Genomic DNA, 17236 nt, shown 5'->3' with positions numbered 1-17236 from the left:
AACATGACAGTACATGTACTTATCATATAGTATGACATACCCAATGTTATTATAAATACATTTTTATTAAGATCGAAGAACTATGTTGGGAGGAGGGGTGGAGACATGGCTCAGCAGGGTAAAACTGTCAGGGTTTAGTAAAAGAAGAAAAGCCTATAGCTTGATTATCCAATTAGAGAGACTAAGCTGGTGTTACGTGTCTATAATTTGAACAGTGAAGTGACTGAGGAAGGAGGATCACAGTGTAAGGCTGGGCTGGGACATGCAGGGACCTTAAAAAGAAACCAAAGATGAAAAACTTTAAATTATAAAGAAGGCTGCCCCTCCATAAGTGCCTGCTCACATGGAGCCACCCACTCCCACACACCTAAAAGAAAAAACTCAAGAAAAAACAGTTAAGGGGCTGAAGATTAGTGGTTAAGAGTATGCACTGCTCTTCCACAGGACCAGAGTTCAATTCCTGGCATCTACCTCAGGTTGCTCACAAACCTGTAACTTCAGCTCCAGGGGGCAGAACTCTAGCCTCCACGGCACTTGCACACACATGCACATAATCACAAAACAGACAAGACACACACACCATTTAAAAATAAGATTACAAGCAACATTTATTCATGTAACAAGTATTTTTTATGCACCATCATCCATTATACCTTATACTAAGTTATGAGCACACAGGCAATACATCAATCATAATTAATAAAGGTATTTAAGTGTTAAGAATAAAATTGAGACATCAAGGCAGGTGTGATCTGAATAAGAATGACCCCCCAATGACTCATATATTTTAATGCTTTGCCACCTGGGAGTAGCACTATCTGAGAAGGATTAGGTGGTGTGGCCTTGTTGGAGGAAGTGTGTCACTTGGGTGGACTTAGGTTTCAAAAGCCCACACCAGACCCAGCAATATCTTCCCCTCTCGCTACCTATGGATCGGGATGTAGCTCTCAGCTACTGCTTCAGTACCATGTTCTCTGACATGGTAATGAACTGGAAGCCAGCCCCAATTTAATGATTTCTTTTATAAGAATAACTTCGTGCTGGTGTACCTTCACAGCAAGTAACTAGGAAGTAGCACTGAGAGGAAGGCTATATTATTTCACCCCGTAGGGTCAGGGATGGCTGCATGAACTGACAACTGCATGACAGAAGAAACTAGAGATGAGACTGCTCCTGTTCTGGAGACAGAAGGTGGTCTCCTGGGCTGCTCTAATGAATGAGAGGAGGCTGAAGAAGCTTTACTATCTAACACAAAGTTTTGAGGTTCAGATCATGCACAGCCTTGACAAATCTTTAAATTAAAAATAAATAAATCAATTTACTTATTATTGCAGGGATCTTGCTAAGTAGCCCAGGCTGGCCTCAAACTTATCATGTAGCACAGGCTGACCTTATACTAATGGTACTCCTCCTGTGCATGACACTGGCTTCTACGTACGACAGCCCAGTGCTTGATCTGGTGCACTGCTGTCACTTTTGAGGTTGCCAATTTATGAACAAATGCTCACTTATCATTGTACAACTAGCTCTGAGTATATATAGAAACAAAAACCATCCCTTACTTAGTGTTATGTAGGATTCTAGACTGGGTTGGGTATGCTAAAATGACAGGCATCCAAGTAGGACAGTCAAGGGCAGTGGTTCTCAACCTTCCTAATGCTGTGATCCTTTAATACAGTTAGTTCCTCATGTTGTGTGGCAACCCCAAATAATAAAATTATTTTGTTGTTACTTCATAACTGTAATTTTGCTACAGTTATGAGTTGTAATGTAAAAAATATCTGACATTAATATCTCATATGCAAGTCCTTCAACCTACAGGTTGACAACCGCTGGTCAAGGGAATACTACACACATGAATATGAAACTCGGGGGGGGGGGGACTGGTCTCAGGAGGATAGACACATGTTGGAGTTTCCACACATGCACACATTACACACATGTATACATACACAATACATATAGACATACATATGTATCTATACTGGTTTATTTTAAATGTATAAAATGTTGGGTACAAAGAGTTACAGAGATAAGAACTCACCTAAAGGAAGACTAAAAGGGCTAGGGAAAAAGCTCATTGGTTTCTCTTCCTTGTACCCATATAGTCAGTCACAACTGTCTATTACTACAGATCCAGGGATCTGATGCCCTCTTCTGGCCTCTGCATATATGTGATGTAAACATACATGCAGGCAAACACATTAAATAAATCTGGTTTTTTTTTTTTTTTTTTTTTTGGTTTTTCGAGACAGGGTTTCTCTGTGGCTTTGGAGGCTGTCCTGGACCAGGCTGGTCTCAAACTCACAGAGACCTGCCTGCCTCTGCCACCCGAGTGCTGGAATTAAAGGAGTATAGCAGTACTGACCTGCTAAAAATAAATCTTAAAAAAAAAAATTTTGTGGCTAGGAGCACTTGTTCCTCTCACAGAGCACATGGTTCAACTCCTAGCACCTATGGAAGCTCACAACCATCCCCAGTACCAGGAGATCCAATGCTCTCTTCTGGTCTCCATGGGCACCAGGCACACACATAGTGCACACACATACATGCATGCATACATACATACATGCAGGAGAAACAATCATTAAAAAACACATACATTTAAAAAGACTTCAGTAAGTGAATGAGGAGGGTATATCAAGGATAATGTCTTAGAGGAGACCTAAGAAATTCCTGTATAGTAGGACACTCATCAGGGATACCATTAGAGGGAGTCTAGCCTTCAGCCTGGCACAGACATACTCTACAGCCAGCTTTACTCATAGGCCCCCTTTATGTGTTCCGTCATCTTCTCAGGATGGTTTATTAAGTACTACTCCTACTGCTCTGCCTGACTGTGCTTTGCTGCTCCTGCCTCGACTCCCCCCACAGTTATCAGTGTCTCCTCTCTGACTTTACTGCTCCTGTGGATTTATGAACTTTATTATTTCCTGCCTATGCCAAGCTCTTACACCGCACAAAACAGGGCAGACACTACATCAGTTTAACCTATTTTCCAAAAGCAGTATCTCTGATGGGTTTTTAATGTTCCATTGCTTAGTATGCTTAGATGCTTAGCAAATACCTGTTGACCAATGAGTAATAAATGATGCTTGGGAGCTATGAAGCGTGAGGAAGTAACACAAGTTTATAAATCAATGTGGCATGCCATAACTTAAAAAGGAATGACTCATAGTGACCAAAATCCCAGGAAGCCGGGAGACTCTAATTAGTTAAGCCCTCACAACTTTTATTCTTTCTTTATTTTAGAGCTATTAGATACCAGACACATTTCTAATGACCATCTTTCTTAGAAATACATCGATGAATACTTCTAAATGACACAACTATTTCACCAAAATTACTAAAGCATTCCAGATTTGACATAGATAAAGCAATTTGCTATTCTACCTTTCTTCAGCCAATATATGTAGCTCTAATTACAGTTGTGATATCAAACTTCATGGAAAGTTGCAAGATCAGAACCTAGGTAAAAATTCCAAATGGAAATAATTATATATCTTGCATTACTATTTTTACTACATCTACTTTGTAATCCTACAGTTATGGTACTAATAATATCAGTTTAAGTTTTGAGGCTTTTAGAGCAAGAGCCATTCAAGAGAGGAAGGAGTGTGCAAGCTTCCTTCTTTTTTCCTAGAGCACTAGACAGTATTTTGAAACCACTAGACCTGGAAGAAATAACCTGTCAACAGTGTCCTGGATTCCATTTGATATTGGTTCAAATTCCAGCTTTGCCATTTACAAACTGTGAGCCTAAGAGAATCATTTAACTTTTCCACAACTCACTTGTGAAAGTGGAAACAAGTTTTTATAATGAAAAGTAAATGAAAAGAACAGATAAAGGCTACACGAAGCCATTTAAGAGTGATCTGACTCTAAATTCATTTCCACTAATCAGTCGTTTTTTTTTTTCTTAAAAAAAAAAAATCCGTTACTTAGGAAATGAATGACTGCTTTAAAAATTTTCTATATAATACCCCCTTGACAACCTCATTTGAGTCTCAAGTGAGATGCAGACACTGATTTTTAAGAGTCACAGCTTATATTCTGGGGATAACACAGTGCAAAGACCAAGTTCTGATCATCTCAAAGTATAAATTAAGTTCACCCCACTGGTAAGTTAAAGACTTGACTGACAATGTTTGGTAGTCCCAGGTACTGACCACAATTCTTACTAACAAAGGAGGATATGGCACCTTTTCTTAGCCTGAAAAGCTTCAGGGAATTATGGTCCAAAGGATAAAAAACCTCAGTACCTACAAGGACCGGGAGAAGCATACTAGACTTTATGTGACCCACAAAGAAAGCAGGGCACATATATAGGTCTGCAGCACTGGGAGCCTGGCTCCCTCCCAAGTCTGCCCATTTTGCAGTGGTGGTGCCACATGGAAGACATATTTCACATCCAAGACAGCAATGATTCACACCAATTACTGTGACCATTTTTTGGCATATGGTAATAATGCCTTCATTAACCACACCTGTAAATCACCACAACTTTCTAACATAAAATCAAAACATCTGAGGGATACATTCCTTATTCCGAGTTGTAACAACACCAGGTAGATTAGTCAAAATGGTCTTGGTTCCACCTAAGGGAACATGGTCTGGTCATCTAGGAAGGCCACCTTCACCAGCCAGTTTTAGGTTTTAGAACAGATTTACAACACAGCTTGCTGGCCCAGAGGCAGAGATGGTTGTCCTGGTGACAAACCTTCTAACAAACTAAAACCGATTAGGCTTTGTCTGGGGCCAATCTATAAATGGTGAAACTCCAGTGACTTCTCTTCCTTCCATGGAAAACAGCCCACTCAAATACCTTGAGCAGCGATTTCAACACTCTGTAACAGCTTTCATATCAAGCACTCAGTTTGACTGGATGTATTCAGAATTGACAGGATAAAAAGATCAGAATGAGATAAAAAAAAATCAATGTCTAAATATAGACATTGCTAAGAAGGAAGGTGGAAAAGGAAATGGCCAGATAATAGACAATCATTCTATTGAGTTTTGCCTGAGGTTAGCCCTGCTGACTTTCAGCTGTGAATGAACAAAGACAGACTTATCCTGAGGTATTTTCATTCTGCAAAGCTGTGAGGCTCTGGGAACGAACCACATGCCAATAATGCGACCCAGGACTTAACACCTTCACTTGTAAACGCAGACAAATACCTTTAAACACACCTTTCTGTCAGTCAATGTGGGACTATAAACCTTTCATTTTCAAATGTTGACCTTTGCTAGTGTTCACTGGATGGATGACAACCACTTCCTAGACTCAAAGAGCTCAAAATCTTAGAAAGGGACAAGAGCAACATGAAATGGAGTAAATGAAAAGGAAAATGTGGCTAGTAGTTAATTAGGGGACATGCAGCAGGAACTGGGGAGGTGATGTTTGCTCTGTGTGGGGCAGCTGTCAAGGAACTCTGACATCTGTGCTGCATGTGAAGGGATGAGCAGGGCAAGCAGAAAACAAACCCCCTGGAGAGCAGGTCAGGGGAAGCACAAGATTCATGTGGGGGTAGGAAGTGGCTGGTCCTCATCCAGTGCGCACACTTGGGCCACAATGGGAGCAAGAAGGATCCAGAACACAGAGGTTCTTTCCGTTCTCTGGCCTTTAAAAGAACATTTGATTTTAAAAGACTTACATTCCCACATTAAACAACAACAACAATAACAGAAGACCACACATCTGGGCTCCACAGGAGAAACCACATTTGGTACCAGCAGAGGAACAAAAAGAACAAGCGTAGGAGTTTGACAGACAGACCAGAGATGCTCAGGATGGAAGGGCACTCACATGCCGAAAGACACTGGATGACCCGAAAGGAGATGATCACTTCTGTAAAACCTCAGTCTGTTGTTTAGGTCGTGAGCTCGTTTCAATATGTGTTCCTAAAAGTGTCTACACTCACTTGGAGACTGTCATCTCACAACGAGTAAACCTCCTGGAGCAGTCTGCAGCAGTGACCTGTGGACACTGCCAGGGTCTGTTCTCTGAGAGCTGAAGACGGGGAAGGTGCTGCCCTCAAGCTCTCTAAGGTGTCCTCCTTGCTCTAAACAAGGTGCCCAGAAAGAGTCTGTTTTAGTCCTTTTTAGGGTGGGGGTTGGGTGAGACAGGCCCTGTACTCACAAGAGATCTGCCTACCACTGCCACCCATGCTTCGATTAAAGGTGTGCACCACCACACCTGGCTGTTTTAGTGTTTTAAAGGGGGTAAATTACGTAATTATCATCTCAAAAAATAGAAAAAAATACAATAAAGAAGCCGACTAGCTTCTTGTAAACAGACAATTAAAAAGCAGCAGTACAGGAAGAGAATGCAGGAACAGAAGCAACCTTATGACAGAAAAGACTTAGATGCCTTTATTCCCCATTAGTGCTTCAGAAGGATAGAAGCTCCCAGCCTTAAAAAAAAATCTGTAATCATAGAGATTTATAGATCCACATTAAAAAAAATTATGCACTTGGGCACTTTATCACTGCTTGGAGAACAACGAGACCATTTCAGAAACTGACTCAGGAAACCCTTAAGACTTCTTTAGACTTCTAAGCATCATCAGCAGGACTGCACATTCAAACCCCACCTAGTTGTCTGCTATCTCCCCATATGCAGCTAACAGTAACAGCAAAAAGAAGTCCTTGAGTAAAGACAGCAGAGTGACGAGATGATACTGAGAGTTAATTCAGCTCCAGAATCAACTGGAACCTATCCAAGCAGTCCTGTCCCCTTCTGAAGAGAGAATTACTATCTTAGAACTCTACTGTAAGATCTTCAAATTTCTTCTCTATGGTGGTTTGAAAAGAAATGGCTCCATGGACTCATGTGTCTGAATGCTTGGCCCATAGGGAATGGCACTATTAGGAGGTGTAGCCTTGTTGGAGGAAGTGTATCACTGTGGGGGGTGGGCTTTAGAGCCTCATATGCTCAAGTTACACCCAGTGTGGCACACAGTCTCCACCTGATGCCTCAGATCCAGATGTAGAACTCTCAGCTACATCTGCAGCACCATGTCTCCCTGCACACTGCAATACTTCTTGCTGCGATGATAATGGACTACATCTCTGAAACTATAAGTGAGCCCCTGTTAAATGTTTTCCTTTATAAGAGTTGCTGTGGTCACGGTGTCTCTTCACAGGGACAGAAACCCCAAGACATTCTCTTAGCACTTATTCTCTTTATGCACTAAAGTCAACTTGATTGTATTAGCATACTTAATATTTAGAAAGCTGGGGCTGAGAGATAGCTCAGTGGTTAAGAGCACTGGCTCTTTTCCAGAATACCTGGGTTCAATTCTTAGCAGCCAAATGGTGGCTCACAACCATCTTTAACTCTAGTTGCAGGGACTTTGATGTTCTTTTCTGTTCTCTATGGGGACCAGGCACACATGTGGTGAACAGACATTCATGCATGAAAAACACCCACACATACAATTTTTAAAAGTAGCATTTAAAAAGCACCCCTCTGCCTCCTCTATCATGAGACAAACTCGATGGGGTTGGGTCAACTTTCAAAGCTAGGATAGCTATTCTTGCATGGTTAAGGGTTGGCCATAAGGTTAACAGTGAACATTTGCAATTGTAGAGTATTCATACTGAGAAAAATGCCACTGTCCCATTTAACAGGGGAAAAAAAGAAAAAAAGAAAAAGAAAAAAAAAAATAGGCCATGTGCACTGCTGCGATCAGTTGTCAGAGAGCTGGTCTCTGAGCATGCATGCAGTCTGATCCCAGCATTCAACCTCTTAACTATCTGTCCTATTATCAAGATGTCAACAAGTCCAGAGTTCTTTTCTACTTATCCACATGTATGTGTTTAGCCTGTATGTATGCATGTATATGTGTTTCATGTGCACACATGGTGCCTGCAGAAACCAGAAGAGGGTGTTGTATCCCACAGGACTGGATTTAGAAATGGTTGTGAACCACCATGTAAGTGCTGGAAATCAAACCTAGCACCTCTGGAAGAACAACCAGTGTTCTTAACCACTGAGACATTGCTCCAGCCCCAGAATTATTTTCTAATGGAAGTCTTGATCATATTTAGAATAAAATGGTCCTTCCTCCCCACGGGAAGTAAGCAAAAGTATGACTATCTGAGTGGGATGAATGTTTCCATCACTAACATGCTTTCTGCTAGAACATTTATTCCACTCAGTCAGTCATTCTCTTTCCCCCATGATTTTTTTTCCAGGTAGGGTTTCTCTGTGTAACTCTGGCTGTTCTGAAACTCTCTCCACAGACCAGGCTGGCCTTGAACTCACAAAGATCCAGCTGTATTTGGTTCTCCCGAGTACTAGGATTGAAGGTGTGTACCACCATTGCCTGGCCCCTATCTAGGGTCTTAATGCAAAAGGAGATTCATTTTTTTTCCCTCCACAAATGTTGACAAAATAAAAAATAAACTTAAAAAGAAAAAAAAATCTCTTCTTTTCATTAGCCATGTTATTCATGAGAACCAAACTCAGGCTCTCTAGCAAGTACCTTTACCCACTGAGAGATCTTATCAACCCGTGAAAGCAAAAGCTTTGGGAGCAAGTTCTCTTACACGAGGTGGTGATATATACATGTAAAAGGCCCAAAGCCACAAATTCTCCTATTGGAACCACTTTCCTATAAGAAAACACATTGGGATGGCAGGCAGGCGTCCTTCTGTAGTGAACAAATTGAAGCATAAACTATGGTTGCAAGATATTTTATTACATTGTGTAACGATATGTCACTGTGATTGGTTTAATAAAAAAGCTAAACGGCAATAAGCTACACAGGACGTATAGCAGGGACTCGGGTACAGACAAGAAAGGCAGAGTTGCCAGCCAGATGCAGAGGGAACAAGACAAGCAGGAGGAGAGATAAAAGCCACGAGCCACGTGGCACCATGTAGATGAATAGAAATGGGTTAATTTAAGTTATAGCAGCTAGTTAGAAAGAAGCCTAAGCTACAGGCTGAGTTTTCATAATTAATAATAAGTCTCCATGTCATTTTTGGTGAGCTGGCAACTGAAAGAAAAATCTGGCTACAAACTATAAATATGTTGATCATATACTTTAACTGTATTAAAGATAAAGAACTCAACAAACGAAAATAAGTTACATTCAATGAAGCAAAATTAAATCAACTTTAAATAACACATCACTATGAATTGATGTTAAATATATTCACCACCTCAAAATGAGTCTCTTCTACTGACACACTGGCATCAATCAACTCAAATTAACATCAGACATGGAGAAGCAACAAAGCATGGAACGTCTCCCTCAACATGTGAAAAGCTCACTCCAAGGTTTTAAGAGCAGCAAACAAAACTAGTCATGGGTGCTGATGCTTACCTTCTACACTGCCTAGTGGCCATCCAGATTCATGAACAAGTCTACTGTGTGATGGCATCAGACAGAGGGAAATGACAGCAGGATCATTTCTCTCAACCTGAACTTCGTTTGTTGAAGGGTTTCAATATTCCTAGGACTTACTATAATACTAGTTCCATTTCAACTTCTATCTTTATCTAGATAAATGACAGGATCTTACTAACTTATATTTAATGAATATGTAATTTGCATAACTGAACAATTTATCAGCCAAAATTCAATAACAGAGAGCTACAATAAGAATTGGTTACTAAAATAAAATTCTCCTAAAATATAACTGATTATTCTTATAAATACATTTTTTATATTTATATTTATAAATACATTATTTATAACATTATACTTTGTAATATAGTCACTTTTTACTAAGAGCATGTAGTTCAACTGCCATTCACTAAAATATCATACAATAAAAACTCACTAATAAAATTTTAAAACTACCAACTTCTATCAAGGAAAGAAAGGTCTTCGGTAAACAGGCTTAGGCAACATGGCGGTGGCATGTGCCGTAATGGCAGCACTGGTGGATCAAGAAGAACCCAGATGCCTGAGATACACAGCACAATGCTGCATCAAAAAGCTGCAGGCGTGTGAGCGGTGGCGTCAGGGGTGTATTTCTATAAGCCATCATTTGTTTTTTCATACTCATGAAGTAGTGCTAGGGAGTGAACACAAGGGCTCACATGCACTTCCCTTTTATTTATTTATAAAGCCTGACTTTATTTATTTAAGAATATGGACATGGGTGGGTGTATGTGCCCCAAGTGCAGGTGCCCACAGAAGCCAGAGGCTTCAGATCCTCCAGAGCTGGAGTTACAGACAGCTGTGACCCCCTCCCCCCCCAGCAAGGCTGCTGGGGCCAAATACAGGTCGGTCCTCTGGGGAAGCGGTATACACTTATGGCAACTCCTCAGCTCCTCTTTCATTTCTGAGCATTACATACTTATCTTCTACCTTTTAAATAAACAACACAATCTTACTAATTTACATTTGATGGGTAGATAATCTTCATAACTGAGACATTTTACCAACCAAAATTTAATAGAGCTGTAATAAGAACTTTTTACTAAAATAAAATTCTCAGTGTTTATATACTTTTTACAGTCACATTTTCCTGTTCAAAGGTGAGTGTGTGTATATGCATGCACATTTACACACACACACACACACACACACACACACACACACACACACACACCACTGAAAAAGTCCAGACTTTAAGAATGGCATTGAGTAAAAGAAATAGAAACGCTGGTGTCAATGATTCCCATGTTTCTGTATGTCATTTTGGCAATTCTTTTCCACTTTAATCTACTGCACTCCTATATATGTATATTTCTTTGGCTATTTTGTTATTCAGAGTATACCATTCAACAAACCACAAATACAAAATAGAAAACAGGGAGAAAGGAAGGAAAGGAAGGATAATGCAGCCCCTGCCATCCTGATGATCAGAATATTAAAAAAAAAAAAAAAAAAAAATCAAATTTCCCAGGACAAGAGAAAACAGGACACATTCAGACATTTACACACACCATTAAAGAGTAAGTATGTGGCAATACTCAATAGAGAAATGGCAGATCCCAAGTGGGGTGGGGAATGGGAAGTAATAAAGAGGTTTTGCTAAATAAAGGGCATAATAGACAGGTTGGTTCTAAAGGTGCAGAGGCAAAGACATTGTGGGGAAAACGTGTGGCATGTATGTAACAACGGCATGAGATGGGAAACCCCTGGGCACATCTGGAACATCACCTTGAAGTGTGATCTAAGCATGTCTATCCAGAGGAGCAGTTGAAATTGAAGGCAGTTCACACGTGAACGGCAGCACTAAGGACAGAGTACTCGATCATACGTGTGATACTGAGCTGTGTGATGCCCCACTTGCCAATTCTGCTCTCAAACACTCCTGCTTCAGTGTGGCCGGTCTGCCTTCCCAGCTCTCCTTCCACAGCTCTTCTCACTGCTGCAGTATCAATAAGCATGTTCTTACAGAAGTGGGTGCATGTGTGTTTTTGCAGGTTCAGAGACTGCCAACTCTGGAGCAAGAACGACATCCTTTGATTTAAAAACACACTGAGCTTCACCTCAGTGATCAAAGCGTACACCTGACACTTAAGTAATTACAAGTGAAATATAAGAGACACAACTTACCTCACGACTTACAGCCTTGCTATTTTGAGTTTAATCACTGGTACTGCCCTGGCAAAGCTAAGTACTTTCTGCTTTCAGTCTTTCTGGTACACTGTCAACTAGGATTTACATTAAGATAGGTATGGGAATTACAAAAACCCTCCACTCCCTCCTCTTTCACTGGCATATTCTTTCCGGTGTGATACACAGGATGAAATGGAGTCACTCTGACATAGTCACAGAGGGACATACATCAGGGCCAGCTAGAGCAATCGGTCATCTCACAACCACACAAGTTTGCGTTGACTTAGTCCAAGACTCTGCCTCAGAACATCCCAGAAACACAACCTGCCACCTCCATTCTGAAGCATATACTGTTTGAGGCATCTGGTTAAGATACAAATCTCTTCATAGACTAACCAGTTAAAAACAAACAAACAAACAAAAAAAACCCAAAAACCTCTTCAGTACCTTCCTAAACGACATGTGAATCTCAACTTTCAAGCCCATTTTTTTCTGCCACTCTTACCAAGTATTTGCTTGTCGTGTCTCATGAAATATTCTAGATGTATGCAAGAAAGAATTAGACAGATAGATACCAAATCTAAAGTAAAAAACTAGTAAAACCCCCGTTCTTGTGAGAACTTTAACTGTAGTAGGGAGAAGCTGGAAGTAAAGGTAGGGTGGGCCTTAATGAAAAGGAGTACTTGAGCAGACACAGAACAAAGGGCCCAGGATACGAGCAAGACTAGTTTTCACAGACTATTAGGAGGCTGGGGTAGTTGATACAAAATGGGCAGAAGAGACAAGGATGGAGAGAAGGCACATAGAATAGAGTGACCACTACAAAGACTTGAATTTTATTCTGAACAAGACAGGAAACACCTGAGACTCCAGGAGCAAGGAATGACATGATTCAGAGTTTAAAAGGCCTGCCATGGAGCTGGCTACTGTGCTGAGGACACTTGGGTGGGAAGCAGGATTCTAGTGGATGGCAGCTGCAGTAACCTAGATGAGAAAGCCCGAGTACTTCTGTGGCTTGTGTAAGGTAAGGTTGGAATACAGGGGAGAAAAAAAAAAAAAAAAAAAAAAAAAAAGACTTTGAAGGTAGAATCTGCAAGATTCTGAGACATTGGCTGTGGGGTAGGAGAGGTTTTGGACCTAGGTGTGGCATCACCTGAGCTAAGAGAATGCTGGTGATAGGCTCTGGAGTTGCTTCTGACATACTGGACAAATAGTATATAATGTATGAGTGTGAGTTCATGAGAAAGGCATCTGTAGTCTTACACAAGTCCCACACCTAGGCTTACACACCTTACAATCTTCCCTGTGTCTATATGACAGGTCATTTATTCTGAAGGTCCTTTCCACCCTCATCTTTTTCTACTTAACCCCAGCCTTCAAAACTGATGTCATCTACCCCGTGACACACGTGACCAGCACTTCCTGAAGCACTCTTCTTCTTAAGTCACTTGGCGGTAGAGCATATTTTTAAAGCTATGTAATTTTCATTTTGGTAAAAATAAGGCAGACAGTTTGCAAACATAGCAGGTGGTCTGGTTGCTCTCATTCTCAGGTAAGTCCTTTAAGGAAAATTGAGACCACAAAAAGAGATCTCAACAAGTAGCCCAACACCTAATTTTGTACTTCTCAACACTTGCAGTTATCTAAAGATCATTTCTGGAAAAGGCTTGTATTATAGCATATACTTTATAGGCTCCAAATAAAGAGTGAAGTATCTTTGACAGTTTTACAAAGCTAATTTTCATTTTGACTGCCATTCTTTCACTTGCCCCGGGGAGGCATTTAAAATAGGGAATGATTAGACAAAAGAACAAAATCACATCTAGCTTTCTTGAGCCACTCCCAGGAAACAGCATCTAATGCAATCAGGAAAAGGGGAGGAGGTGTTATAATACAACGTGACATTAAAGCTGCTAAATCCAACTACAGCCTCCTAGGTAAGACTGCTGGAGAGCTGGGAGACCACATCTGGGACAGCACTTTCTCAAGGAGCAGTGCTGCATGCTTACAACCAGCCCATGGCGAAGCTGCTAAACAACCTCATCTTTCCCATGCATAACTTTCTCTAGTACCTAAAATACACCTGGAAGACAGTACAGAATGAATGAATGGGTAGATGGATGGATGGATGACGGAGCAATTCTAATCTCATGGACCTGAAATTTATCAAATACAAATCATCAAATTGGTATAAAACATTTCTTCAGGGTTTTGAAAAAAATGCTGACTCAAAGTTACTGTCTTTAAATAGTAATTACAAAGTGTTAATGGCATATGAAAGTTGGTGAGCAGAAGCAAACAAAATCTCATTAACAATATGCAAGTTTATAAAATTCTCAATAGATCGAAAGCAATATGATATTTTGACAACCATACCTGCTTCTGCAATCTGTTATACATTCATTGTAGGAAAATTGAAAGCCTTTGAAAATAAAACAGTACCAAGACCTCTGAAACATGCCATTACAGAATCAAGATTTATGGGTGGGGGAGGATAGCTTCCTTGGAAACCCATATGCTAAGAATGAGGACTTGGGTTTGCTCTTTTGAACCCAAGCAAGGGTGCATTACTATCTCAGTGCTAGGAGGTGGAGACAGGTAAATAAATCGCCAACTGCTGGCCAGCCAGCTCATTTAAAGCAGCAAGCTCCACACCAATTGAGAGCCCTGTCTCAGAAGATAAGGTCTCTAAAACCAAACCAAATCAAGACACCACCACAAAACAAACAAGACAAGGTAGAAGGTACCCGAGGACACCAATCAAGGATGACCTTTGACCCATACACCATACTCATATGAACAAATGTGCACACACGTATGAGTGCTTAGACTGGAGCTTACATAATATTAAGTACAACTAGGAAAAAATATCTTATCAACTTTGCTTTCAGAATGCATTAACACAATGGGTTATGGTAACTCCAATTGCTGGATTCTGACTGTTCTCTAAAGAAACCTTTTTTACTTGCTTCTGTTTTGTTTTTGAGATAAAGTCACTGTGTAGCCCTGGACAGCTTGGAACTCACTATATAGACCAGCTAGTCTCACTCACAGAAATCTGTTTGGGATTAAAAGTGTGTGGTGGGGGCTGGAAAAATGGCTCAGAGGTTAAGAGCACTGGCTGCTATTCCAGAGGTCCTGAGTTCAATTCCCAGCAACCACATGGTGGCTCACAACCATCTGTAATGAGATCTGGTGCCTTCTTCGGGCTTGCAGGGATACATGCAGACAGAACACTGTATACATAATAAATACATATATAAATAAATAAAAAATAAATTTCTAAAAAAAAATAAAATTAAAAAAAAAAAAGTGTGTGATGGCGCACACGTTTAATCCCATCGTTGGGAGGCAGGGGCAGGTGGATCTCTGAGTTCGAGGCCAGCCTGGTCTACAGAGCTAGTTCCAGGACAGGCTCCAAAGCAATACAGAAAAACCCTGTTTGGGGGGAGGAGAGGGAAGAAGAGTGTGTACCATCATATTGAATTTGCAAATGTTACAAACAGAAACCATGGCCTGTATGAAGCCAATCAACAATCTAACATTAAGTATCCTAAGCCCCAAGAAAAATATCAAGTATCAGTTTAAAGTGAGGAAACACCAACCTCTTTAATCTCATGTAGTTTTCACTGGCAGCAGGTCGGCATTCCGCTCTCTGTACCACTATTCCTTCCAATGACAGTTTATCTTGAATGGAAAGGGAAAAACTGTATTCAGAGATAACATTCATCATTTCCAAGATGGCATTTTGACACATAACTATAACATAATTCATAGAATCCAAGGAAACAAAAGGATGACATTAAGTTGATAGCAACATCATTTATCAGAATAGAGAAGCATCATTTTTAGCAAGCTGTAAACTGGAGACTGTTTTGCTTGTTTCTTGAGCTGCACTGCCCTTTATCAACAACAGCTTTAAACACACATAACAGATCTAAAAGGGCACACAAACAAAAAGGTGAAGGATTCCATCTGTAACAAGTAACTTCTGGAAATACAGTAACTCTAAGGCACTAAATCAAAGATCCATACACACACAGGAATGAGGTTCTAGAACAGCTAAGAAAATGCTGTGAAAATGGGCAACTCCTTATTGAGCTTACACTGTATACTCTGAATCATAAATGATAAAGAGTGTGTCAACGTGAATCTGTAAACCAAGGAATGCATATGTTTGTAGTAGCACTGGGAAGGAAGATAAGAGGGATTGCATATTTTAGGCAAGCCTGGGCTACCCAGCAAGACAATGAAGTAGTAGCAAACAGTGAAGCTACTATAAATATCTGTTTAAACAGAAATGCAATTTTCTTCCTTCTAATGACCCTGACTTAAAACCAGGAGAAACAGAAAGAGGAAACAAAGCCTGGAACTTTCAAGCCCACTGGATCAGGCACTCAGGGCAGGCATATGAATGGCTCTCACAGACAGCAGCCTCAGGAAAACCTGAAAATGTAAGACTGGTTAGAAACAGCTACTGTCAGTCATTTCCATGAGAATTCACCTGAGCTCTGAGAAGAGAGTCAAGAAAATCCTGACTGAGGAGGAATGCACTGATTCACTTCTTCATTCCACTAATGTAAATGACTACCATGCAGACGCACCACGTGGGCATCGCAGAACCAAAGATGATTAAGATACAGCACTATCTTCATTCAAACAGCACGTTTGCTGTATGAGCAGTGACACACCAATAAAACGCAGACTCATACGGAACCACATCTACACAATTCACACAATAGAATCTTCTAGTGTGGTCCTAAATACTGATTATGAAACACACCATCTGAATTAAATATTCCCAGAGCACCTCATTGTGCCCGGAAAGCATAATGACAAGACCCACACCTGGTGCACACCACAGTATGCCAGGAAATCAGTACTATACAAACCACACAATTCTTTACATTCTAAACCTGAAAATAAGTCCCTGTCATGAGTGAAGTTAGGAAGACTAAATCCTGAATTTTCTCAAAGCAATCACAAATCATATATCCCAGCTGGTCTCTGGTGAAATTGAGAGTCCTAAACAAGCACATGCTCCAGTCTCACATTAGTAAAATCTGAAAAATTCTGATGTATTTTGTTCTTACGTGTATGAGGAAAAGTCCAACCCTAGACAGTAAAAGAGGCTTGTCTAAAACAAAGTAAGTCTAGGATAGAATCCTGATAATAAGTCAACCACAAAGCCCAGGATTTACTAATGTTGAATGCTAACATGGCTACCTTTAGTACCATTTGTTAATGCTCCCCACCATTTAGCAGTACCTACTTTAAGAGGATACACTGAACTTAATTCTCTCCATGTGTGTAACACTGAAAGGCTGGGAAGGGAGTTCAAGGCCCCTGCTCATTTCAAGTTGATGCCACATTCTATTCTTCAGTCAAGGATACTCAAACAGAGCAGTAACATTCACTTCCTCAGACCATACTTTTCTGTTTACCATCATTTCAGGCCTAAAACTGCTTTCAAATGCTACTCAAGTTAGAGGGAAAGTTTTAATCATTAGCAATGAATGTTCCCATCAAGTGGCTGGTGTTAGTAAGCGCTCCACTTCTGTTACTCCCACTCTTAAATCTAGAAGGCCATCTTACTTTGGTTTAGGCACCCCCTAACATGATTTGCCTGTTCTCTGTTTAAAGCTAGCACATACTCGTCAAAGTCTAATGGGAACATGCTCTTGTTTTTTCCCAATGAACCATGCTTC

General features: G+C 40.5%; 1 protein-coding gene across 1 annotated transcript in view; it reads right to left on the bottom strand.

The window, feature by feature from the left end:
* The window catches only part of Gtf2f2 (general transcription factor IIF subunit 2), a 116153-nt gene that overhangs the window by 39883 nt on the left and 59034 nt on the right, over positions 1–17236 (bottom strand). The window contains exon 5 of the mRNA XM_051195359.1: positions 15134–15215. Within this exon, the coding sequence (XP_051051316.1) occupies positions 15134–15215 (82 nt within the window). The remainder of the gene's footprint in view (positions 1–15133; positions 15216–17236) is intronic.

Source organism: Phodopus roborovskii, unplaced genomic scaffold, assembly GCF_943737965.1.
Source record: "Phodopus roborovskii unplaced genomic scaffold, PHOROB, whole genome shotgun sequence".
NCBI lineage: Eukaryota > Metazoa > Chordata > Mammalia > Rodentia > Cricetidae > Phodopus > Phodopus roborovskii.
The sequence above is the reverse complement of the archived record's forward strand: the minus strand, read 5'-3'. Positions and strand labels throughout refer to the sequence as shown.